Raw genomic sequence first — 22,098 nt, 5'->3', positions numbered from 1 at the left:
CTTATCTTCCAGCAAAACAATTTCAGACTCTTCCCTCCAGGTGCTGCTCAGCTCCTGCCGTGGGAATACCAGGGGGCAGGGCAAGTGACTCCCTGCAGCAGGGTCTTTTCAATAAAAGTCTCTGGCTCAAAGGCAGAAGGGTCACTGTGGTGGCTAGTCCAGTGTGTGCAGTGCTTGGGAGCCAGCTGCCACGGCTGAGGGACAGACCCACTAGCACAGGATGGGACGGTGCTGGAGGGCTGGGCAGGGGGAACAGAGGAGAGACAGATTTTGATGCAGGGCAGTGACAATGGCAAAATGGGGGGCAGCAGGGGTTGTATTGGAGCTGAGGAATGGGAGTCCCACTGGCTCTGCTCCTGGGTTTTTCTTCAGCTCCCCACTTGCTGGCTCCTGAAAGAAGAAAGGCCTCCCCTTCCCCAGGAGCTAGGGAGCCTCATGCTCCCACCAGCCGCCTTCGGCACAGACCTGTTCCCGGGGGCAGGGCAGTTCTGGAGACAGCATACTTCTCCCCTTGGGGAGCAGGCCCTCCGCCATCTGTCCATGCCCATCAGGGAGATGGCCTCGCTGCTTCTCTCCAGCCAGCGTGGGCAGTGACCAGAACTGCTGCCTGGGGGTCTCTGCTGATGGCTAGAGCCCAGCGACAATGCTGTTCCTGGCTGAGTCACACGTAGAGGGGATCTCTCTCACCCCCCACCCTGTTGCATGCATGCTCGCTCTCGCATACATGCCCAAGAAGCTGGCAGCCTACCCTCTGCTGTTCTGTGTTATTTGCCAGATCAAAGGGTGCTGGTGATTCCTAGCTCGCGTAGCACTCGCTACCCCATCCTGCCCCGCATTCCCTTGCACAGGACATCAGCCCAGGCTGGGTCCCTACTGGAAGCTGCTGCCAAGGTTTGTGCCAGGAGTCCCTATTGGGGAAGGTGATTCACCCATTGCCCCCACCCCCTCCTTCCCCATGGTCCCACTGCTCTACAGGGCCTTGTAGTGGGAGAACTGGCCCTCCATCTTTGCAGCTCCATGGCACTGATTGGGGCTGCCAGACCACCTGCACTTGGTAGAACAGTAGTTTGACAGAGAAATGGGGCTGGCGGCTGAAGAGGGAACAGCAAAGGCCTCGTTCGCTCCCAGGATGGAGTCTCAGAAAATGGCTGCAAGAGGCGCAAGATGCAGGATCCAGAGCACAGAGAAGAGAAACCTGTGCAGGCTGTTCCCCTGGGTCAGGAGCAGGGCTGCCCCCCGCTGCGTGTTGGGAGGGGAATGCTGAAGGAGATACCAGCTGGCAGAGGGGATGGAAGGGCTTAGACTCTCCTGCTGGGACAAAGGGGCATGCACACCAGGTTATACCAAGTGCAAGCAGAGGGAGGGGGCGTTAGCCAGTGTTCCTAAAGGGACCTCACTTAACGAGATGAGTGTGGGGGGTGGACCGTGGACATCCCACTGTCCCCAGAAGCCCCTGCTGGTAGGGATCACTTGCCCCCTTGCTATCTGGGACTAGGCAGTTTGACCCAGGCTTATAGCCTTTGCTTTCACAGTCATGGAGCTGGGGTGGACAGATCACACACAAGAGGTATGGGGACCTGCCACTCCTTAGCATCACCTCAGAGAGCTGGTGCCTAGTGGTATGGCTGAGGGCAGGGACTTTCTGCTGCCTTATTCTCCTTGACTGTCTTCACCCCAGGGTGATGTGTCATAATCTACTAAAGGTATCACCATTACTCAGCAGGGCAGGGAGCTTCCTGACAAGGGGCAGGGCTGAAGGTTTAAAAACCAAACCAAGCGGGTAGCAAGGGGCGCGAAGAGCCACTGGCCTGCTTCCTCAGTAACCCTCCCGTCCCAAACTCAGAGGGACCTGGGAAATCTATGCCAGAGGCCACAAGGACAGAGGCAAGCTTACAATGTTAAAAAACTCATTTTATCGCACTCTACAAAGGTGGCATTTTCATTTAAAAACCAGTGATTTCACCACATGATAGTGAGAGGCTGTAGTAAAGGGTGTGGGGGCTGCAGGTGTCAGATCTGTGGGGACTTCCATTCCACAGACAGAGCCCGTGGTTTTGTGCCCTCTCTGGGCTACAAGCAATGGGTTCTCTGGGACTACCAGCAAAGGGGTGTGACACCTACATAGGAGAGAATAACCCCCTTCCTCCACTGCCTGAATCTGTGGGCAGCATCCTCTGGCCTGGCTAGGCTGGAGGTTAGATCAGATGCTCAGTGCACTCCCTCCTGGCCTTAAATCTAGGACTCCCCTAAGAAGCAGGAATCTGCTGACCCTTATCCCAAGGAGAGAGGCAGTAAGGACAGAGGGCTTGCAGGGGGCATGATCCACAGTCCTTCAGTTCACACTTCCATGCTTCAGCTACAGGGATGGGAAAGACCGGAGCTATGGGTCTCTTCTACACAGAGCAAACACAGCAAGCAAGAAAACGTGTGAGCCAGAGAAAACTGAACAATGCTCTGGACTCAGCTAGGTGTGCACCCTCAGGCACACACACAGCAGTGAGCCCCACCACACACACAGCATGCCTGGGAGCACACGCCCAGCTAACAGTGGTGCGCACCTATGTGCATGGGGCAGGCATGCTCAGGAACACAACATGGAACACAACTGCCCTGCACACGCCGGGTGCCGAGTGGTGCTCAGCAGTTTGCTGGCTAACACATTTTCTAGCATGCTGCATTTACCCAACATGGATGAGGCCAAAGCCCTGACACAGCTGTGCCCCGGAACCAGACAGCAGAGGAGGGAAAGACCTTAATTGAGTTGCCAGCCCAGTCAGTACTGGGAACAAGCAGCACCCTTGGTCATGGGGTTGAGCCCAGCCAGTGCAACGGGGAGCACAAGGAGCTGTTCTGGGGCTCACAGGGCTGGGTGGCCCCATCCCACCAATTTCAATTGACCATTACTGGCACCCTCCATGGATAGGCTGAGGAGTAGGCAGGCCATGGATGCTGCACTCCCTTTCACCCTCTGGTGGAAGTCCCTGCAGGGCTGGGTGGTGGCACAGAGCAGGCCAGGGGGTGTGGGAAGCCAGCCCTACCACTGCCTGGGCTGAGCCTAATTGGGGGAAGCCCAGAGGCTGTTGGCAGGGCAGCTTCACTAGTACCAGCAAAAATGAACATACAAAAGAGTCAAGAAAACCTGCCTGGCCAAGTTCCAGGAGCAAAGCAGGGTGAGCTGCCAGTTAGTCCAAAGGCACAGGGCAGAGAGGAGAGCAATGCCTCAGGCACAATGTGGGGAAGGGATGCTGCTTGGTCCACGTTCCAGGTGCCAGCTGGTCTGAGCCTCAGGCACAGAGAGGATTCTGACTGGTTAACCCATTATGGTGATATATAAACACCGGAAGACTGACAAAGCCTCATTCGCCTGTGGAAACCTTAGAGGAAGGTCCCTTGGGGCAGGTGGGTGCTTGGCCTCCAGTGCCCCCATCCCATTTCATCCCGCTGTGTCAGGGGCACTCCAGGTGGGGCCCAGCTCTGTGGTAAGCGCATGATGGACGAGCTGCCTCCTGGTGTGGGAGACACAAAGTCTGAAACACAAAAGGACACGATCTCCAGAACTGTGAGAGGATGGCTGGGGGGATGGGGCCAAGGGAGGAGACAGGGTGATGGGAGCTAGCAGGCAGGACTTGCAGGAGCCTTCTGGGTTGGGCCCATGAGTACCCTCTGCTGGCAAGGCCCACCACACTGCACCCTGAAGCATGTCTCTACAACGGGGAATTCTTGGATGGGAGCAGAGAGGGGAAGAAATACGACAGAAAGCCCTTTACCTGCTGTGTCTTGAGTGCCCTCCTCAGTGCAGCTTGGAACAAAGAAGAGAGCACACATTACACCCTTCTGTGAAACAGGACTGCGGTGGCATCTGGCCATCAACGCCATGGGCACAACAAATACACATGTCCGTATGCCCATGGGGAGCCCCACGCACTCGCCAAGGCAGATAAGACGAAAAGGCGACGTGTTGTTCACTGCAGCTGATCTGCCTGTGCTGTGACCCCATCAGATCCCACCAGCTGAGCTGGCTCGGCGGCAGCAGCCAGAGAGCCCAGTCCATACGATCGGCCAGACCGGGTCAGACCGAGGGTCCATCTAGCCCAGTGTCCTGTCTTCCAACAGTGGCCAATGCCAGGTGCCCCAGAGGGAACGAACAGAACAGGCAGTCTGAGTGATTCATCCCTTGTCATCCAGTCCCAGTTTCTGGCAATCAAAGACTAGGGACACCCAAAGCATGGTGCTGCATCCCTGACCATCTTGGCTAATAGCCATTGATGAACCTATCCTCCATGAACCCCGTTATAGTTCTGGCCTTCACAACATCCCCTGCCAACAAGTTCCATGGGTTGACTGTGCGTTGTTTTAAACCTGCTGCCTATTAATTTCATTAGGTGACCCCTGGTTCTTGTGTTATGTGAAGGAGTAAATAACACTTCCTTATTCAATTTCTCCACACCAGTCATGATTTTATAGACTCCTATCATATCCCCCCTTAGTCATCTCTTTGCCAAACTGAAAAGTCCCAGTCTTTTTACTCTCTCCTCCAGAGAAAGGGGGGATCGTATGAGGCACTGCACTGCCTCACTCTTATAATTTATCAAGGTTTGTGATGGATTCTCCATCAATGGTAATTTCTAAATCAAGAAATTATTGTGGGGCAGGTCTCTGGCCTGTGTTATACAGGAGGTCAGACCAGATGATCCCAACGGTCCCTTCTGGCCTCGGGATCTAGGACTCACCGGCAGACATGGTCTGCAGGATCTCCTTGCGCACCAGTCACTGTGGTGTCTGGGCAGGTTATTTCTGTCTCACAGCTCCTCCCCGTCTAGTGTCATTAATGTGATATCACCCCCATCCCTCGCAGAGCTTTAATGAAGACTCTATATGAACCCAGACCTCACCGCAATCTCTGGGTCCCCAAATGCACAGACTCTGCTGGGTTAATAATCCTCCAGTCAGGGCTCAGGGCACCGACAGAGCCACGTTCCTGGACAAGACAATCTCAGGCAAGAGTTTTGGAGATATAGTATCCAAGGAGTGCCCTCTTCCCCACCTACGGGGTGCCCCTATCTGCAGGTCTCCCCCCCCCCTTCTAGAATGGCTCGCTGACTCTGCACATTCTGTGACTAATTTAAACAATTGAACAATGTGGCCTGTTGAGATCTGTTCTTTACAAGCTCCCGCCCTGCTCTGGCTACACCGGCTTTCACTCTCCTTTAGCTTTCCCAGCACCCAGTAGTGCAGAGAATTCTGCTACCCTGCCCGAAGAGTGCATCTCTTACTCCGAGGGCATCCTGCGCCAAAAAAATTAAAATTCCATGCCAAAAATATAAAAATTCTGTGCACAATATTTTAAAATGTGGAGGCTCCAGCATGGCCTTGGGGAGCACCGGCCACTGGCTGCACAGAGGTGGGAGATCACTGTACAGCTCCCCCCAGGACACGGACTCAGCAGTGAGGCTGCACCCAACCCTGTCACAGTGCAAGGACCCGGCCTGCCCCAGAAACACCCCAGGGCCCTGCCCCTCTGTGCCAGGTGTGGGCAGGCAGGCTCAGCAAGGCAGAACTCAAGTGTGGAGGGGCTTAGTATGGGGGATCCAGGTGTGGGTTGAGAGGGTTCTATGTGGGGCAATCTGGGTGCGGGCAGCTCAGTGTGGGGTGCAGGAATCTGGATGGACAGGGGCTTGTTAGGGAGTTCTGGGTGCATTGGTAATGGAACTCTGCAGGGGGGTCCAGGTGAAGGTGGTTGGGGCTCAGTGGGTGGGGTCTGGGTGTGGGGAGAATAGAGTCATAGACTTTAAGGTCAGAAGGGACCAATATGATCGTCTAGTCTGACCTCCTGCACAAGGCAGACCACAGAATCTCACCCACCCACTCCTGCAACAAACCCCTAACCTATCTCTGAGCTACTGAAGTCCTCAAATCATGGTCTAAAGACTTCAAGGGGCAGAGAATCCTCCAGCAAGTGACCCGTGCCCCACGCTGCAGAGGAAGGCGAAAAACCCCCAGGGGCTCTGCCAATCTGCCCTGGAGGAAAATTCCTTCCCGACCCCAAATATGGCGATCAGCTAAATCCTGAGCATGTGGGCAAGACTCACCAGGCATGACCTACCTTTTGTAAAGCCATGTTGTATTTTGTCCCAATTACCCTTGACCTCAATGTCCTTAACTACTTTCTCCTTCAAAGTTTTTCCAAGACCTTGCATACTAGAGATGTCAAACTGACAGGCCTGTAGTTACCCAGATCACCTTTTTTCCCTTTCTTAAAAATAGGAACTATGTTAGCAATTCTCCAGTCATACAGTACAACCCGAGTTTACAGATTCAATAAAAATTCTTGCTAATTGGCTTGCAATTTCATGTGCCAGTTCCTTTAATATTCTTGGATGAAGATTATCTGGGCCCCCTGATTTAGTCTCATTAAGATGTTCGAGTTTGGCTTCTACCTCGGATGTGTTCGGCTTCTACCTCCATATCCTCATTCTCATTTGTCATCCTGTCATTATCCCTAAGCTCCTCATTAGCCTCATTAGCTCCTCATTAGCAAAGTATTTGTTTAGATATTGGGCCATGCCTAGATTATCCTTAACCTCCACTCCATCCTCAGTGTTTAGCGGTCCCACTTCTTCTTTCTTTGTTTTCTTATTTATTGGACTATAGAACCTTTTACTATTGGTTTTAATTCCCATTGCAAGGTCCAACTCTACATGGCTTTTGGCCTTTCTCACTTTATTCTTACATGTTCTGACCTCAATAAGGTAGCTTTCCTTGCTGATCCCTCCCATCTTCCACTCCTTGTATGCTTTCTGCTTTTTCTTAATCACCTCTCTGAGATGCTTGCTCATCCAGCTTGGTCTACAACTCCTGCCTATGAATTTTTTCCCCTTTCTTGGGATGCAGGCTTCTGATAGTTTCTGCAACTTTGACTTGAAGTAATTCCAGGCCTCCTCTGCTCTTAGATCCACAAGTTCTTCAGTCCAATCCACTTCCCTAGCTAATTTCCTTAATTTTTTAAAGTTAGCCCTTTTAAAATCAAAAACCCTAGTCCCAGATCTATTTTTGTTTATCCTTCCATTTAGTTTGAACTGAATTAGCTCATGATCGCTTGAACCAAGGCTGTCCGCTACAACTATTTCTTCTTTGACGTCTTCACTACTTACCAAAAACAAATCTAAAATGGCATCTCCTCTTGTTGGTTCAGCAACTACTTGGTGAAGGAATCCATCTGCTATCGCATCCAGGAAAATCTGAGCCCTATTATTATTAATAGCAGTCTATTGTCCTCCAGTCTATATCTGGGAAGTTAAAGTCTCCCATGATCACAAATTCCCATTAGTATTTACTTCATTAAAACATTAATGAGGTCTCTAGCCATATCCAAATCAGATCCCCGTGGTCTATAGCACACCCCAAGCACTATCCCAGGGGAGGCTCTAGTAGCTTGCTTCCCCAATGTGATTTTTGCCCAGACAGACTCTGTCCTATCCATTCCATCACTTATTTCTTTACAGTCTACCTCATCATTGATATACAATGCTACTCCACCACCTTTGCCTTTATTTCTGTCTTTCCTAAACAGCACATAGCCTTCAATACCTGTTCTCCAGTCATGACTACTATTCCACCATGTTTCTGTTATCCCTATAATATCTGGTTTCACTTCCTGTATCAGTAACTCTAGTTCCTCCATTCTGTTACCTAGGCTCCTCGCATTGCTGTTTGGCTTCACTCACATTCTTTACCCAATTAGGCACAGACATTCTACTGCCAGTATCACCTATTAGAAAGGTATCTACACTACCCTTCCTCCTTATGTCCATTCTCCGACCCACGGCTGTATCCTTTCTTACTTTGTTTTCTTCCCTCTCAATGTTAAAATCCGGTGTGGAGATTACCTAGACATCTCCCAACCATCTCCCCCAAATTCCTTGTTTAAAGTTCTCTTAATCAGTTGTGCCAGCCTCCATCCTAGAAGTCTATTTCCGTCCCTACTCAGATGAAGTCCATCCCGAGAGAACAGTCCTCGGTCCATGAATGTCTCCCAGTGGCCATACATCCCAAAGCCCTCCTTATTAGCACCACTGCCTGAGCCATCTGTTGATCATCATAATCTTGTCATACCTTTGTTGCCCTTCTCTAGGAACAGGCAGAATCCCACTGAAGATCACCTGAGCCTCCATTTCCTTAAGCATCTTCCCCAGCCTGGCATAGTCTCCCTTGATACATTCCAGCAAGAATCTAGCCGTATCATTTGTTCCCACATGAAGGACAGTCAGTGGATTCTTTCCCGCTTCTGTTAGGATCCTCTTCAGCCTCAGGTCCACATCCTGTATCTTAGCACCCGGAAGACAGCACACCCTTCTGTTCTCTGGATCAGCTCTGGTTACAGGCCTGTCTATTCTTCTCAGTAAGGAGTCCCCAATCATGTAGACCTGCCTTTTCCTGGTGATGGTGCAATTCTCCAGTCTATCCCCTGTTCCCTCTGGCTGCAAGTCCTCTCGATTCCTATTCTCCCTTGCAATCCTCCGCAACCCATCCTGTATCCTCCTGGGGCTCATATTTGGTGTTGTTATCTCCATTGACTCGTCCCCTCTTCCTATAGAACTAGCTGCTCTTCTCTTCTTCCTTGCCCTCCCACCTTCAGTGACCACCTCCTGTGCCCCTTCTTCATTTTCCAACTCCACAAACCTGAGCTCTATTTCTCCTTCACTAGCTCGTCTTTTCCTCTGCCTGTTCTCTTAGTCACATGCTTCCACTGTCCACTTTCCTCACCCAGCAGTCTCCCCTCAGAGTTCTTTGGTCCTGCTTCCATCTGCAAGTCTGAGCTTTTCCCTTCAGCCTCCTCATGTCTTTGCTCCATCATCTGCTCGAAGCCCCTTCTAAACTCAACCAGAATAGAGCTTGGCAGGGGGGGAGCTCAGTGGAGGGTCCAGATGCAGCTGGTTGGGGCTTGGCTGGGTGGGGATCTGGGTGTGGGTGGCTCATCGAAGTAGTCCAGGTGCAGGAGGAGTGGGGCTCATGGGGTGGGGGGAGAAGAGAACGGGTTCTGAGTGCGGGGCTGTGAAGTTTGGTGGGAGGGTCTGGATGCACAGTGGTTGGGTGGCTGGGGGAGCAGCTCCCTGTACAGGGATCCCATCTCCTGCAGCTGAGGAGGGATGGGTGCAGGAAGTGGAGGCGGGGGGCGAGAGTTTGCAGAGCTTCCTTCAGCCAGGGGAGAAATCTGGGGGTGGATCTGACCCAGCCCTGGATGCTGTGCAAGGGAAGAGGAAATCCAGACCTCCCCAGCCCAGCCGAGACTAGCAGCTGAGTCTGGCGCAGGGTAGGAGCCACCAGCTGGGTCTTCCCCAGTTCCACCTCCTGCCCCACAGTGATTTACCTCTCTGCCAGCTGTCCTGGGCCCCCGAAACATACTGCTGTAATTTTTCTGCAGGAAAGCAAAGAAATCTGCGGGGGACATAAATTCTGTGCATGCACAGTGGTGCAGAATTCCCCCAGGAGTAGAATCTCTGGGGCGTTAGCATTCAGCACTGCTCCCCAGGGACTTCTCCAAAGGAAGACGAAGCCACAGAGACAACCCCTCTTCCCCACAAATGTTTGTTTCAATGCAGTTCCCCTTTGACATCTGACTATGCCCGTAAAGCTAACGACACCCCTGGAACAGGCTGGAGCAGGACGCAGACCTGACATCTTCATAGGGAGGAGAAATCAGAGCAGGAAATGGCCCCACCTCCTCAGACTTCAGGATAGCTCTGGGCTTGGGTGGGCCCCGCTATCCTATGGTCACCTACCCAGAAAAGGCTTCATTGAGATCATCGTCTTCCTCCTCCTCCTCCTCCTCCTGGCAAACCAAGAAAGAGGAAAGCTTAAATCCCAATAGATGACTGTCTGGGATACTGCTCCCACTCAGCAACATGGCCCCAATGACCTTGCCATACCTCCTACATGCAGGCCTGATGCCCCGGCCACACCTCCCACACACGGCCCCAATGCCCCAAGCTACAGGACAATAATTCCATGAAGCTTTGCACTTGAAAAGGGCATGGTCTTTTCCTGGGAATCAGCATGGTGAGGGTCCTGGCACTGTGAACCACAGCTTAGCCTGCAAGTGTGCGTGGTGAAATTGTTTGGGCTAGGGCACAAAGGAAGGGCCATGGTGCTTGGAAGGGAGAGAACACAGAATTCCTGCCCTGGCTCTCTTGGTGCCCAGAGGAGACCACCGAGTACTTGCACTTGGAGTCTGAACTGGAGCATGAGATAGTAGACTTGCATCAGAGAAGCCCGTTACACACAGAGAGCACAACGGTGCCTGGTGCTCATAGGATTATAGAATCGTAGGACTAGAAGGGACCTCGAGAGGTCATCTAGTCCAGTCCCCTGGCCTCATGGAAGGTCTAAGTATTATCCCTGACAGGTGTTTGTCTAACCTGCTCTTAACAATTTCCAACAATGGAGATTCCACAACTTCTCTAGGCAATTTATTCCAGTGCTTAACCACCCTGACAGTTAAGAAGTTTTTCTTAATGTCCAACATAAACCACCCTTGCTGTAATTTGAGATCATTGCTTCTTGTCCTATCCTCAGAGGTTAAGAAGAACAATTTTTCTCCCTCCTCCTTGTAACAACCTTCTATGTATTTGAAAACTGTTATCATGTCCCCTCTCAGTCTTCTCTTCTCTAGACTAAACAAACCCAATTTTTTCAATCTTCCCTCATAGGTCATGTTTTCTAGACCTTTAATCATTTTTGTTGTTGTTCTTTGGACTTTCTCCAATTTGTCCACATCTTTCCTGAAATGTAGCGCCCAGAACTAGACACATTACTCCAGTTGAGGCCTAATCAGCGCAGAGTAGAGCAGAAGAATTACTTCTCCTATCTTGCTTCCAATACTCCTGCTAATACATCCCAGAATGAGGTTTGCTTTTTTTGCAACAGTGTTCCACTCTTCACTCATATTTAGCTTGTGATCCACTATGACCCCCAGATCCCTTTCTGCAGTACTCCTTCCTGGGCAGTCATTTCCCTCAGTCCTAAGTGGAGTACTTTGCATTTTTCCTTATTGAGTTTCATCCTATTTACTTCAGACCATTTCTCCAGTTTGTTCAGATCATTTTGAATTTTAATCCTGTCCTCCAAAGCACTTGCAACCCCTCCCAGTTTGGTATAGTCCGCAAACTTTTTAAGTGTACTCTCTATGCCATTCTCTAAATCACTGATGAAGATATTGACCAAAACCGGACCCAGAACTGATCCCTGCGGGACCCCATTCAATATGCCCTTCCAGCTTGACTGCAATCCTGGACCTGCTAGGGCCTCACATGACAGCTTCCACAGCAAGCACGGCTCAACAAACCCCTGCCCTGCCCCACCCCTGAAAGTCAGTTAAAGGGACTCATAGAGCACAGAGCTCACCCTCCTCCTTCACCAGAGCCTGCCACGCTGCTCGGCTCTGTCCAGCGTGTGAGAGGGCTCAGGAGTCAACAGCACAAGCCAGGAGGTGGGGGGTCTCAGCCAGGGGGAGACAGCAGGGGAAGAATTGCTTTTCCCAGCATCTGACCTTCCCTGATGCCCAATGTCCAGAATCCCAGCCTCCGAGATACCTGGGGGAGCCAGGCCCAGCTGCATTGCTCTCTACTGTGGTGGGGATGGGCAAGCCAAACTCTTCGCTGCCCCAGGAGGACTCAGTCTGCACCTTGCAGGGGCAATGATCTGGATATACTGTACCTCAAAGTGGTGTTTGAATGGGGTGCTCCCCGTGGGGACTGGAGCTGGCTCCCTTGTGCTGCCTGGCCTGTTGCTCTCCAGGGTACACTCAGGGTGGGACTGTTCCTGCACAGAGCCTGAAACAGGGTGAAAGATGCAGAGACAGAGCCTGGGAGTCACGGGGGCAGGTGAGGCAGATACCTTAGAACCTGCTCGGGGGAGGAGGAGGCTGGGAATCCCCAGCCCAGGGGCAGGTTTCATGTGGGCCCCCAGGGGTCTCCAGGGCTTTGAGCTGCATCTAAAGTCAGCAGGTGGGGGAAACGTTAAATGATTAAAGCCAAGCTGGGAACTGCCACTGCCAGAGATCCAGGGACTTCGGTGGGGGTCGAGAGGGGCCCAGGAGTGCTGGCTCAGAGAAGGCTGTTCTTCATGCTGTGGTGCATTTCCCCAGCAAGTGCAGGGAGCAGCCCTGCTCAGGCCCAAGGGGAATCCTGGGCTGGTCAGAGGGAGGTGTCAGGGGACAGTTCTCTCCTACCTGCCTGTGCTGTTTCCCAGTGATCTAGCGCCACCTGGAAGGCCTGAGCCACAGTCAGAGTCACGGCTTGGGCCTGTATGCAAGAGACACAAGGGGGTCAATAACGAGGCAGCCTGCCTGCACCAGCACCCCCTCCCACCAGAATCTCTACAAGTGCCCCCATGTACCCCAGGGCCAGCACCCCTCAACCTACCAGTGTCTCTTGCCCACAAAGCCCCAGCATCCCTGCCCTCACCTCCCCCATGCCCCTTGGCCACAAGCCCATCATCTTTTCCTTCAGCACCCCTACCACCCACAACATCCAGCACTCCCAGAGCTTAAAGGGGGGAGAAAGAAAGTAAGGTAGAGTCCTCCAGGGAGGGGGGGTGTCAGAGCACAGAGAGTGCCTGTTCCCAGGGAGGAGTGACCAGGTCTGCAGGGGCACTGGGAAAGGCACAAGCATAGTGAAGAGTCAGGAACAGAACAGGGTCCTGGGATCACTAGGCTGTGGGGATAGGGATTAGGGTAAGATTGCATTCATTGCTTTCATAAATTCACAAGGGACTGGCCAGTTTCCTGGGGTGGGGGGCAGCAACAGAGGGTGCTGTAGTCGGTGGGCCTATGGGGGAAACCAGTCCCACACCCCAACTCCCTCCTCCCAGGAACTTGTCTCTCTCGCCTGCTCTCTCTCCAGCTGAGAAGCACCAGGGGCTGGAGGGCTCATAACTACATGAGCCGCAGGGGCTGGCGGTTGAAGGCCTAGCCAGTAGAAGGTGCAAGTCAGCTGGGAGCAACAGACACTTTAGGTGGGGAAGAGGAAGGGCTGTGGGGGCTGTGATGAAGTGGGAATTTTCTGTAATATTTTTATGGAGCCTATGTGTGCCTCAATTTCCCCCTGTACTTTGCTTTGGTACCCAGTGCGTGACAAAGGGTTAACACTGCTCTGTTGGCAGAGTAGGAGACATGAGGCGTGTGTCACTTGACTGAAAGCACCCCTGTATTCACACCCTACACATTACTATAATAATCTCTGTGAAAAATGTGTCTTGTTAGGTATCATTTAAAAACTAGTAACACATTGATCATCAATATTCTTGGGGAACGTATGTACGGAATCTGTATTAAGAGTTATGAACATAAGCTGAAATTATAGCTACAATGTGTTTACCAGACAAGTCTGGGCAGGGGGTAAACCGGTTCCTCAAAGACACAGGACAAGCTGACGCCTCTAGCCAGCAGTCGTCAAAGGTGATTGGCAATCACTGGTCAAGTGGCCATTCTTTGGCAACAAAGCGGGGCAGGAACAGATCAATCTGCATTTTAGCAAACAACAACATGGAACCTCTTTCACCTCGAGACCATGTCTCCATCCTCACAGCTGGAATGAGCTTTATCTAGGGGTAACCCTTGGGAAAATCCATCTCAAAGGGTAACTGGACTATAAAAGTGAGGGGCACAAACACCCCAAGTTCTCTCTCTTTCTCTCTCACCTAAGATGACAAAGGAAGCAGCCCATTGACTTTGGGAGGAGATCCTGAGCTGACAATTTGGTCAGCCCTGTTGCTGGAACATGTGGTAAGGATTTTACCTTGAACCACGTCTAGCTTGTAAAGTTTTAGCTACTAGAAAGCATTTTATCTTTATTTTTCTTGTAACCATTTCTGACTTTAATCCTTCATACTTGTACTCACTTAAAACCTCTCTCTTTGCAGTTAAACAACCTTGTTTCATTTTTAATCTAAACTAATCCAGTGCTGTGTTTAAACTGAACTGTTTGGTAACTCCCGTTGCAGCAGCGAATTGTTGAATACTGTCCCTTTACGGGACAATGGACCTTTAATATCTGAACTGCCAGGAGAGGGCTGGACAGTGCAGAACACACATTTTGGGGAAAATCTGGCACTGGGAGTAACCACAGCTGGTGGAAGCCAGCGTGTGACTGGGGTGTTGTTGACAGGCTGCTGGGGTCAGAAATGCTGGACCAGGGCTGCAGCTATACACAGACACCCAGGGTGTGACCTGCATGCCGGTAGGCTGTTTGTGAGCGGCTCTGGTTGGAAGCTACAATAGTAAAGCATTGCGAGGAACCCAGTGTTGTGGGGCAGATGGTGACAACCCCTCACTGGTCTGTATTGCACCCAGGAAAGTGACAATCACCTCCCTGTCCAAGGTGCAATGACTGGGTCATTAAGAAACTGGCTGGAACCTGCTGAAACTCCCTATATCAATAGAGAATCCAAAAAAAACCCACAATGGGATACCCCACTGCCCAGAACATTCCCACTCAGCAAAGCCCCAGAGGAAGGAGATTTCCCACCCCCAGCTCTCGGCAGGGAAGCCAAAACAGCACCCCAGCTCAAGAACAAAGAGAAAGATGTCAGGATTAAGTGCTGACCTCCGCATAGACCCCGACCTCTCACCTAGGACTGAGAAAGGAGAGAGAGACAGAGCCTGAAATGGAGGCCATAGCAGCTTGGCTGGCTGATTGCACGGGCTTGGCCAACTGGACTATGGCTTAACCTTTGTTTCTCTGCGCTAACATAAGGACTTCCTGGTGCTGTGTCCAGCTGACTAATAAACCTGTTCTGTTTGGAAAACACTGCCTGGCCTGGGTGCATCAGTCCCTGAGGCGTGGACAAATCTCTGACTAGGAGTCTATCTCCGCTGGACTTGCTGGACACAGCTCACTGCATGAAGCAGGAGTGCTGGAGCCCAGAGGCTCAGTCTCGGAGGTGGTGAGGATGCAGGGCCAACCCTGAAGGACAAGTGGGACCCCTTGGGGATGTGCCACACTGAAGGGATTCCTCCAAGAGACACTTTAAAAGTGGGGGCATAGCACAGATCCTGTGGATCTGTCACAGGTGATGGGAAGAACACTGTTCTTGCTGGGAGAGGGGCATCGGGCAGCAGAGTAGGGATGGCACCCTCTGAAACGTGGCATGGACAGATGGTTAGATCCTGGAGGTGCTGGGGAAGCAGGGACCTTCCCTCTCCTGGGCAGAGGGAACTTGCAGGACCCATCCTGGACCTCTTCTTGCTAAAGGCAGGTGCTTACGATCTTCTTCTTGGATGAGAGGAAGGCATGGCACTCCAGTGCCCCACTCTGCGGGCTCTGCGCCACGTAGGCAAACACCTTGTTCTGCAGCTTGTCCGTGGTGCAGTAGGAAATCCTGCAAGAAGGGACAGCCACTCAGGGGTTGGTGCTAGCTACAAGTGACTGGTCAGCTTTGGTAGCAGCCAGAGGCCAGAGTTCAGCCTGGGACTGGGGGCTTGGGGTGCCTGGGCAGCACTGAGCTGGCTAAGTATTTAGTGTGGGAAGCGGATATGCTGCTGGGGAGTCTTACACAGGGGATGCCCATGGCAGATGAGTCAGGAGGGGCAACAGCATGCAACGCCCATGGCAAGCAGGGAGGGGATATACCAGCCCCATGCTGGCCATGGCAGCCCAGCACAACCACCACCAACAGGCTCCCTGGGTATGAGCAATGGGGTCAAGGCACTCGTTGGGGGCTGTACTTTGGTGCTGGCCCCACCATGTTTCCTACCCTGAGTGACCAGATAGCCTGACCTACCAGCAAGGGGCATAAAGGCTGCCCGAGATCCTGGAGGATTATAAACGGTCCCCTGCCTGCCTCCTCCTGCTGCACCCCCCTCCACACCATGAATTTAAGCCCAGGCCCTGGAGCGCCTTGGAGAGAAGGACCAAGACCTTGAACTTGACCCCATATTCTATGGGCAGCCAGCGTCGGGAGTGGTGCCCAGGTGTGATGTGATCACAGGAGCCCATGTTGCTGGGGAGAGGTGCTGCAGCAGGCTGAGCTAGCTGGAGTCCCCGAAGAGCCAAAGGCTCCTGCTCCAGGTGTATTGCATTCTGTGATGCAGATGGTGGGAGATGAAGCATGTATAACTGAGGCAGGTCATCATCTACCAGGATGGGGCAGGGTCTCCTAGCCATGGAGGTGGTAGACAGCGTTACTCACAGCTGCTGCTGAGCAAGAGCTCAGCATCAGTGAAGAATCCAGGAGTCTCCCAGACTACAAATTGAACTGAACTGACCAATTGTGGGTATGAACGTGCCATCAGGGGAGACTGCATCGGAGCTGTGAACTCCTTACAGTACTTTCCTCTGACACCAGCATCACCTTTGTCTCGCTCAGGATCAGTCCTCCATCCATCAACAGCAGATCATCCATCAGTGACACTAAACCAGTTTCCATCCTGTATCCTGCCTGAATCCAGCTTGTGCCGAGTCCAGGATATTAGCTAAAGATAGAGGAAGAGCAGCTGGCTCAAGCTGAACCCAGGCAAGACTGAAGTGATGGTGGTTGGAATGGGAAACACTTTGAAGAGTTGTCCAAGACATTGTTTTCACAGCCCCTATTCTGAGCTGTGTCTAGGTTCAGGGTCCTGCTGGATCCTCACTGAGCTGACGACCAGGTAGCCTCCTTTCACCTCCAGCTTGCTAGGGAACCTCATCCTTGAGCCAGAAGAGGACCTGGCCACAGTGATCCACGCCTTGATCACCTCCAGGCTGGATAATTGCAATTCACTTTGTCTGAAGCTGAATGTGAAGATGATGGACAGGCTCCAGTTGGTACATGGCTGGCTGCCTTCTCCATGGCCCAGGCCACTGCGGGTATGTCTACACAGCCCACAGCAGTGCCCTCCAGCCTGGGCTGACAGATTTGGGCTAGTGGGCTCATGCTAGTGCTCTAAAAATAGCTGAGTAGACAGCACTTTGAAGCTGCGGCTCAGGCTCTGAAGCCTAACAGGAGGGTGGGCTTCAGAGCCCGAGTTCTAGCCTGAGCTGCAACTTCGAAGTGCTGCAATTCTAGCTACTCTTAGAGCGCTAGCGCGAGCCCCACTAACACAGGTGTGTCAACCCAGGCTGGGTGCTCGCTGCTGCAGGTTGTGTAGACAGACATACCCTGTGAGCACATCAGGCCTGTGCTCAAGCCCCAGCACTGTCTTCCATAGGAACAAGTGACATAGGACTGCAAGGGACCTCTGGGGTCACCAAGTCCCCTGCTATCAGGCAACTCCAGTTCATACATTTATCAAGCTCTGTCAAAACTAGTCAGGTTATTTGCCTTCACTCCTCCTATTGGAAGGCTCCCAGTCACCTTCCGATGCCAGTTGAAGGCCTTCATCCCAATCTTCAGAGCAATTACTAGATTAAACCCCAGCTACAAAGACTGAATTTAATTGCTGACCCCCGTGACAGTGTTGCTGCTGTGGGATGGCGCAGATCACAGAGCCCAGGACAAAGCACGTGGGATCTGGAGACAATGAACAGAGGAGAGGAACCAGCTATGTAACAAACTTCCAGGGGAGACCAGGGGCATCCAGACTCAGCCTAGGAAACACTGCAAAACCTTCCTCTTGGAGGAGGCCTTTCCATCCTAAGAATGACACACACAAACTCCCCTCCTTCTGCCCCCCACCCCGGACAGACAGACACTCCTGACAGAGACACCCCCCAACCCATGACATACAGAGACTCCCTCTTCCACAACACCCCCAACACAGATAGCCCTCTTCTGCCCTGCCCAGCCCGACAGACACCCTGCCAACCCACAACCCGCGCCACCCCTGCTTCCCTACACACAGACCTTTCTCCACTCCCCATGCTCCCCAACACAGATGCCCCTGGCTCCCCCAACATACTTACATCCCACCCTTCTGCCCCTCCAACCCTAATCAAACCAAAAAGAGAAAATCTCAACATAAACCCCAAATCCAACTACCCCCTCCTAAGCAGAGTTTTGACAGTGAAAACGGAGATGCACCAGACACTCCAAGGAGACCACCAGGGACTATGTTATTGTTACTGATTTAATGTGGAACATGCTCAGATTCTACAGTGGTGGGCAGCAATATCAGACAGACAGGGCCCAGCTGTCTCTGCACTAAGCCCCATGCTACCATCCCACTGAACCTGTGCTGCATGCTGTCTCCTCAGTATGTGTGTGTGGTTTGGGCACGGTGTGAGGCTAATGTCACTGCAGGTCAGTGGTTCAGGGTGCTGGGCAGCAGGTGACCCTGAAGAGGAAGTGTGTGTATGGGGGCGAAGGAAGTAGCATGGTAAGTGAACCATCACTCAATAGACAAATGCAGAGTTCACGCCGCTGAAGCCTAGAACCTTCCACACCCTGCCCCTCCCCACGATGTGCAGGGCCGCATTCCCCCCAACCTCTATCCCCACCACAGCACATGTGGCCTGGCATCTCTCTCCTACCAATACACAGCATGTGGGGCCACCCACCTGCACCTGCCCCACTGCAGCCTGCCAGGGTGTGCACAGGTCCATAAAGTTCCACACTACAGCCTAGTGCAAAGTCAGCTGAGCTTGAGGCCGGGACAGGGCACTAGGGTCACCAATGGGACAGGGCTGGAGGGCCGCTTGCTGACTAGGAAGGTGAAGGGAAGACACTCCCACTGACAAAGAGCACAGGGGACCACCTCCTGGTTGACAAAATCCTCCCACCCCTCCTCCCACCCCCTATTCCTAGTAGCCTAGTACCTTTCACTTTTCTGTTCTACTGCCCCCCACATACCTGTAAATGGAGACACACTCTATCATCTCCTTGGTCTCAGCATCCTGCAGTGAGATGCCCCTTGGAGAGACAGTCAGAATCACCTTCTGGAATTTCTTGGCTCCCACGCGAGCCTGGAGGCAGGGAGAGAGGAAATGCAAGGGGGCACTTTAGTCACTGACCAAAACCCAGTGAGTGATTCTCCATTGGAATCAGCAGTCCAGACCCTCTGCAGCATCCCAGGCACTGGGATTTCAGCTAGCAAACGTCAGTACCATAGGAAGTGGGAAAAGCTGGGCCTGGGGTTCTGGCACTGCCCTTGGAGCCAGGACTCCTGGGTTCTGTTCATACCTCTGCCATACTGCATGACCCTGAGCAGATCCCTTCCCCTCTCTGCACTTCAAGCTTCCCATCTATGTAACAGGGTTTAAGTCACTGATCAAGCTTCACATCTGGAAAGTGCTTTGAGATCCTCAGAGAAGGGGCTAGAGGCAGGCAGAGAGGGGGACCCTCTCTCTCCCCTGCATGCAAGTGAAACTGAGAGTCTCCCTCCCCAGAGAGCAAGGCCCCTGCTGGGCCCCCTCCTCTGCCTGGACAGGGGCCAGCTGCCATCTGATGCTCTCGAGGCTTGACTCAGAGGGCAGGACACATGGGCTGTGGGCCCATGAGCATGTTGGAAACAGAAGGTGAGAAGCTGAGAGGAGCATAGGGCCTGGGAAACAATCACTTAGCCCAGTTCCCCCTAATTCTGTGGGGTCGCTAAATACTGACTTTCTTCAACCCCCCCTCACCAGGCAGGCAGAGACACTGAAGTTCAGCACTGGGGAGCATCTCTTACCATAGCGATGATCCGACGGATGGCATTGGCTGCCATGTCTTCTCCTTTGGGTTTCTCCACCAGCGTCATGCCCAGGTACTTGAGTGTGAAGCCAATCCCCTCCAGCAGGGGCTCCTGCATGTCGGCCCAGTTCTCCGGGAGCTCTGCAGAGGCACAGGGAGTGTGGTTAGTGTGAGTGATTACATGCACAAACAGCTGCCATGCTGGTACCTGATGCACTGTTCCTAGCTTGATTCTCTCCAGCAATTTGTTACTATTTGCAGCAGGTGCCCTGCAGCAGAGTTAATGGCACTGTGGGCACGTCTCCTTCTGCAGCTCCCCCTCTCAGTGCTGCTACCTGCACCAGGGGGTGCATTTAATATCTCAGCTTTTTGTTTTTAAATGGGAAAAAATTCAATCCCATGATGCTGTAAGCTCCTTGTTCTGGAGGCATTTGCTCTGCCAGCAGAACTTGTAAGCTCCTTGACCCAACTGGTGCCTACACAGAGCCTGATCCTGTGAGATGCTGTGCTGAGAGCTCCCAGCTCCCACTGACTTTGCCGGGAGTGGTGGGTGCACTGCGTCTTGTAGGAACATATGAACGGCCAGACTGGGTCAAACCAAAGGTCCATCTAGCCCAGTATTCTGTCTTCCCACAGTGGCCAATGCCAGATGCTTCAGAGGGAATGAACAGAACAGGTAATCATCAAGTGATCCACCCCCCATTGCCTATTCCCAAGGACTGGCCCTTAACTCAGTGGCCACAGGTGCACCATGCACACAATAGTGTTCTCTACTGCACTTGCTCAGTGCATTCTTTAAACAGTCACAGCTAGGTTAAATCAAAACCAGAGTCCTTGTTGCTGTTATCCAGAAGTCACAAGTCTGCTGGGGCATGGTCTTACTAGCAAGAGCTAAGCAGTCGGAGCAGGAGTTGGATGGGATATGCCTGCACCCTGAAGGCTAGGCAGCACCATGGCTCAAGGAAATATTTTGTTAGCCCTTCTCGAAGGTGAGAACTCGGGTACCTGGAAGAGAGGTGGGTTTTGGAGGGACTCGGAGAAGACGGGAAGGGGCATCCAAGCCTAGGGTGCTGCATGGGGGAGAGATGGGACATAAGAGCACTAGTCTTTGTTGAAGCCTACATCCTGCTGCCTTTTAAGCTGCAGCCGTTTTTCCTGTAGACATAGAATGTTTGTTTAGAATGAGGAAGGTTCCCAATGACCAGCCCCCGGTTTCTCCTAGCACATCCAGCTAGCTTCTTTGAGAAAGAAGTAACCACAGGGCTTTGCACTCTCATGGCAGGAGGCTCAGGGGAACGGGTTACATAATTACACATGCTGCAGCTACAGTATGTGGGACATGTGGCTTGGAAAATAGGGTATGAATACATTTGAATCTCCATTTGTGCCACTCCAGCTTCAGCTTGGCTCCCACAGGATCTAAGTAATCTTTGATAAACGGACGTTCTCTATCTTTGACCAATAAATAGGTCTGTCATCTTTAAAGTACCATCACATTTGATATATGGAAGCAACTTTTAACGTGCTGAATGTTTCACTGATCTCTACGCTGTCCAGTAGCCAGTAACAGAAACAAATGGGAAGCTTAACAGGATGAGCTGAGGCCCTGAACCTGCTGTTAGCAACCATTGTCCATGGATCTTAAACAGCACCTGCTAGGTTAGTTACAGGGAGGGGAACTACAGAAATGACAAGAAACAGGAGGCCAGGGCCTTACCCTTGTAAGGGTAATGGGAATGGACCATTCAATACTGTAGTTGCCCTCTTCTCTTCACACCCTCTGAAGCATCTGGCACTGGCCACAGTCAGAAGATCAGGTACAGCGCTAGATGGATCACTGACCCAGTATGGTTGTTCTTATTGGTGAGTCAACCTGGGAGAAACTTGGGCTCCTAATAATATTGTGAACATCACATTGGCATGGATTTCCTCAGCACAGGGCAGGGTCTTTCCTGCTCCTTGCAGATGAGCCTCTTTTCAGAACCATGTTTCACCCCTTCCAGGAAGGCCCCAGTCCATGTGTCAGAGGCTCAGTTCAGTGCTGGAAATGGTTTGGACAAAGGCGTTTCCCACAGAGACAGTGTGAAAGCCCACATTCTAGATACTTTTAAGCAGGTTATGATCAAGAGCCCAACCCCACTCTGTAAGGATGAGGCCTTTTCCTGTAGCCATATTGTAAGATCTGAGGCCTTTTTCTGCAGCCATATTAAGAGAGCAGGAGCCATGAGCCAAGAAGCAGGAAGTCACATCCTCACTTTCCATCTAAATTACATTAAAACAATGTAATACCGGGCTGTTAAGAAGGCGATCCTGTCCTAACAGTGCCCACCATCACCAGATAAAGAAACAGATTTTAAGATGGTTAAAGAAAACTTTGTTTAATAGCATTCTCTGTGGCAAGAAATCAATTGTCAAACAGTGGTGGTTGTGAAATCCCTACTTCTTTATTGTTTTGTCTTTATGGTCCCCATTTCTCTATTGTTTATCTACATGGTCTCTGTCTAGTTCTTTGATTGT

At 51.9% G+C, this 22,098-nt stretch overlaps 1 protein-coding gene across 1 annotated transcript; it reads right to left on the bottom strand.

The window, feature by feature from the left end:
• Positions 1–1,893: 1,893 nt before the first annotated feature.
• LOC112114225 (low density lipoprotein receptor adapter protein 1-like) lies at positions 1,894–21,326 on the bottom strand. The gene is made up of 10 exons (XM_029913274.1): positions 21,299–21,326; positions 19,580–19,722; positions 18,763–18,875; positions 15,261–15,375; positions 12,227–12,299; positions 11,713–11,828; positions 9,927–9,929; positions 9,780–9,829; positions 3,768–3,799; positions 1,894–3,527 (listed from the first exon to the last, which is right to left on the bottom strand). Exons 1-10 carry the CDS (start codon positions 21,324–21,326, stop codon positions 3,376–3,378), a joined length of 825 nt encoding a protein of 274 aa, XP_029769134.1. The 3' UTR covers positions 1,894–3,375.
• Positions 21,327–22,098: the final 772 nt, after the last annotated feature.

Source organism: Terrapene carolina, unplaced genomic scaffold (genome assembly GCF_002925995.2).
Source record: "Terrapene carolina triunguis isolate 2854851 unplaced genomic scaffold, T_m_triunguis-2.0 Scaffold569, whole genome shotgun sequence".
Lineage (NCBI taxonomy): Eukaryota > Metazoa > Chordata > Testudines > Emydidae > Terrapene > Terrapene triunguis.
The sequence above is the reverse complement of the archived record's forward strand: the minus strand, read 5'-3'. Positions and strand labels throughout refer to the sequence as shown.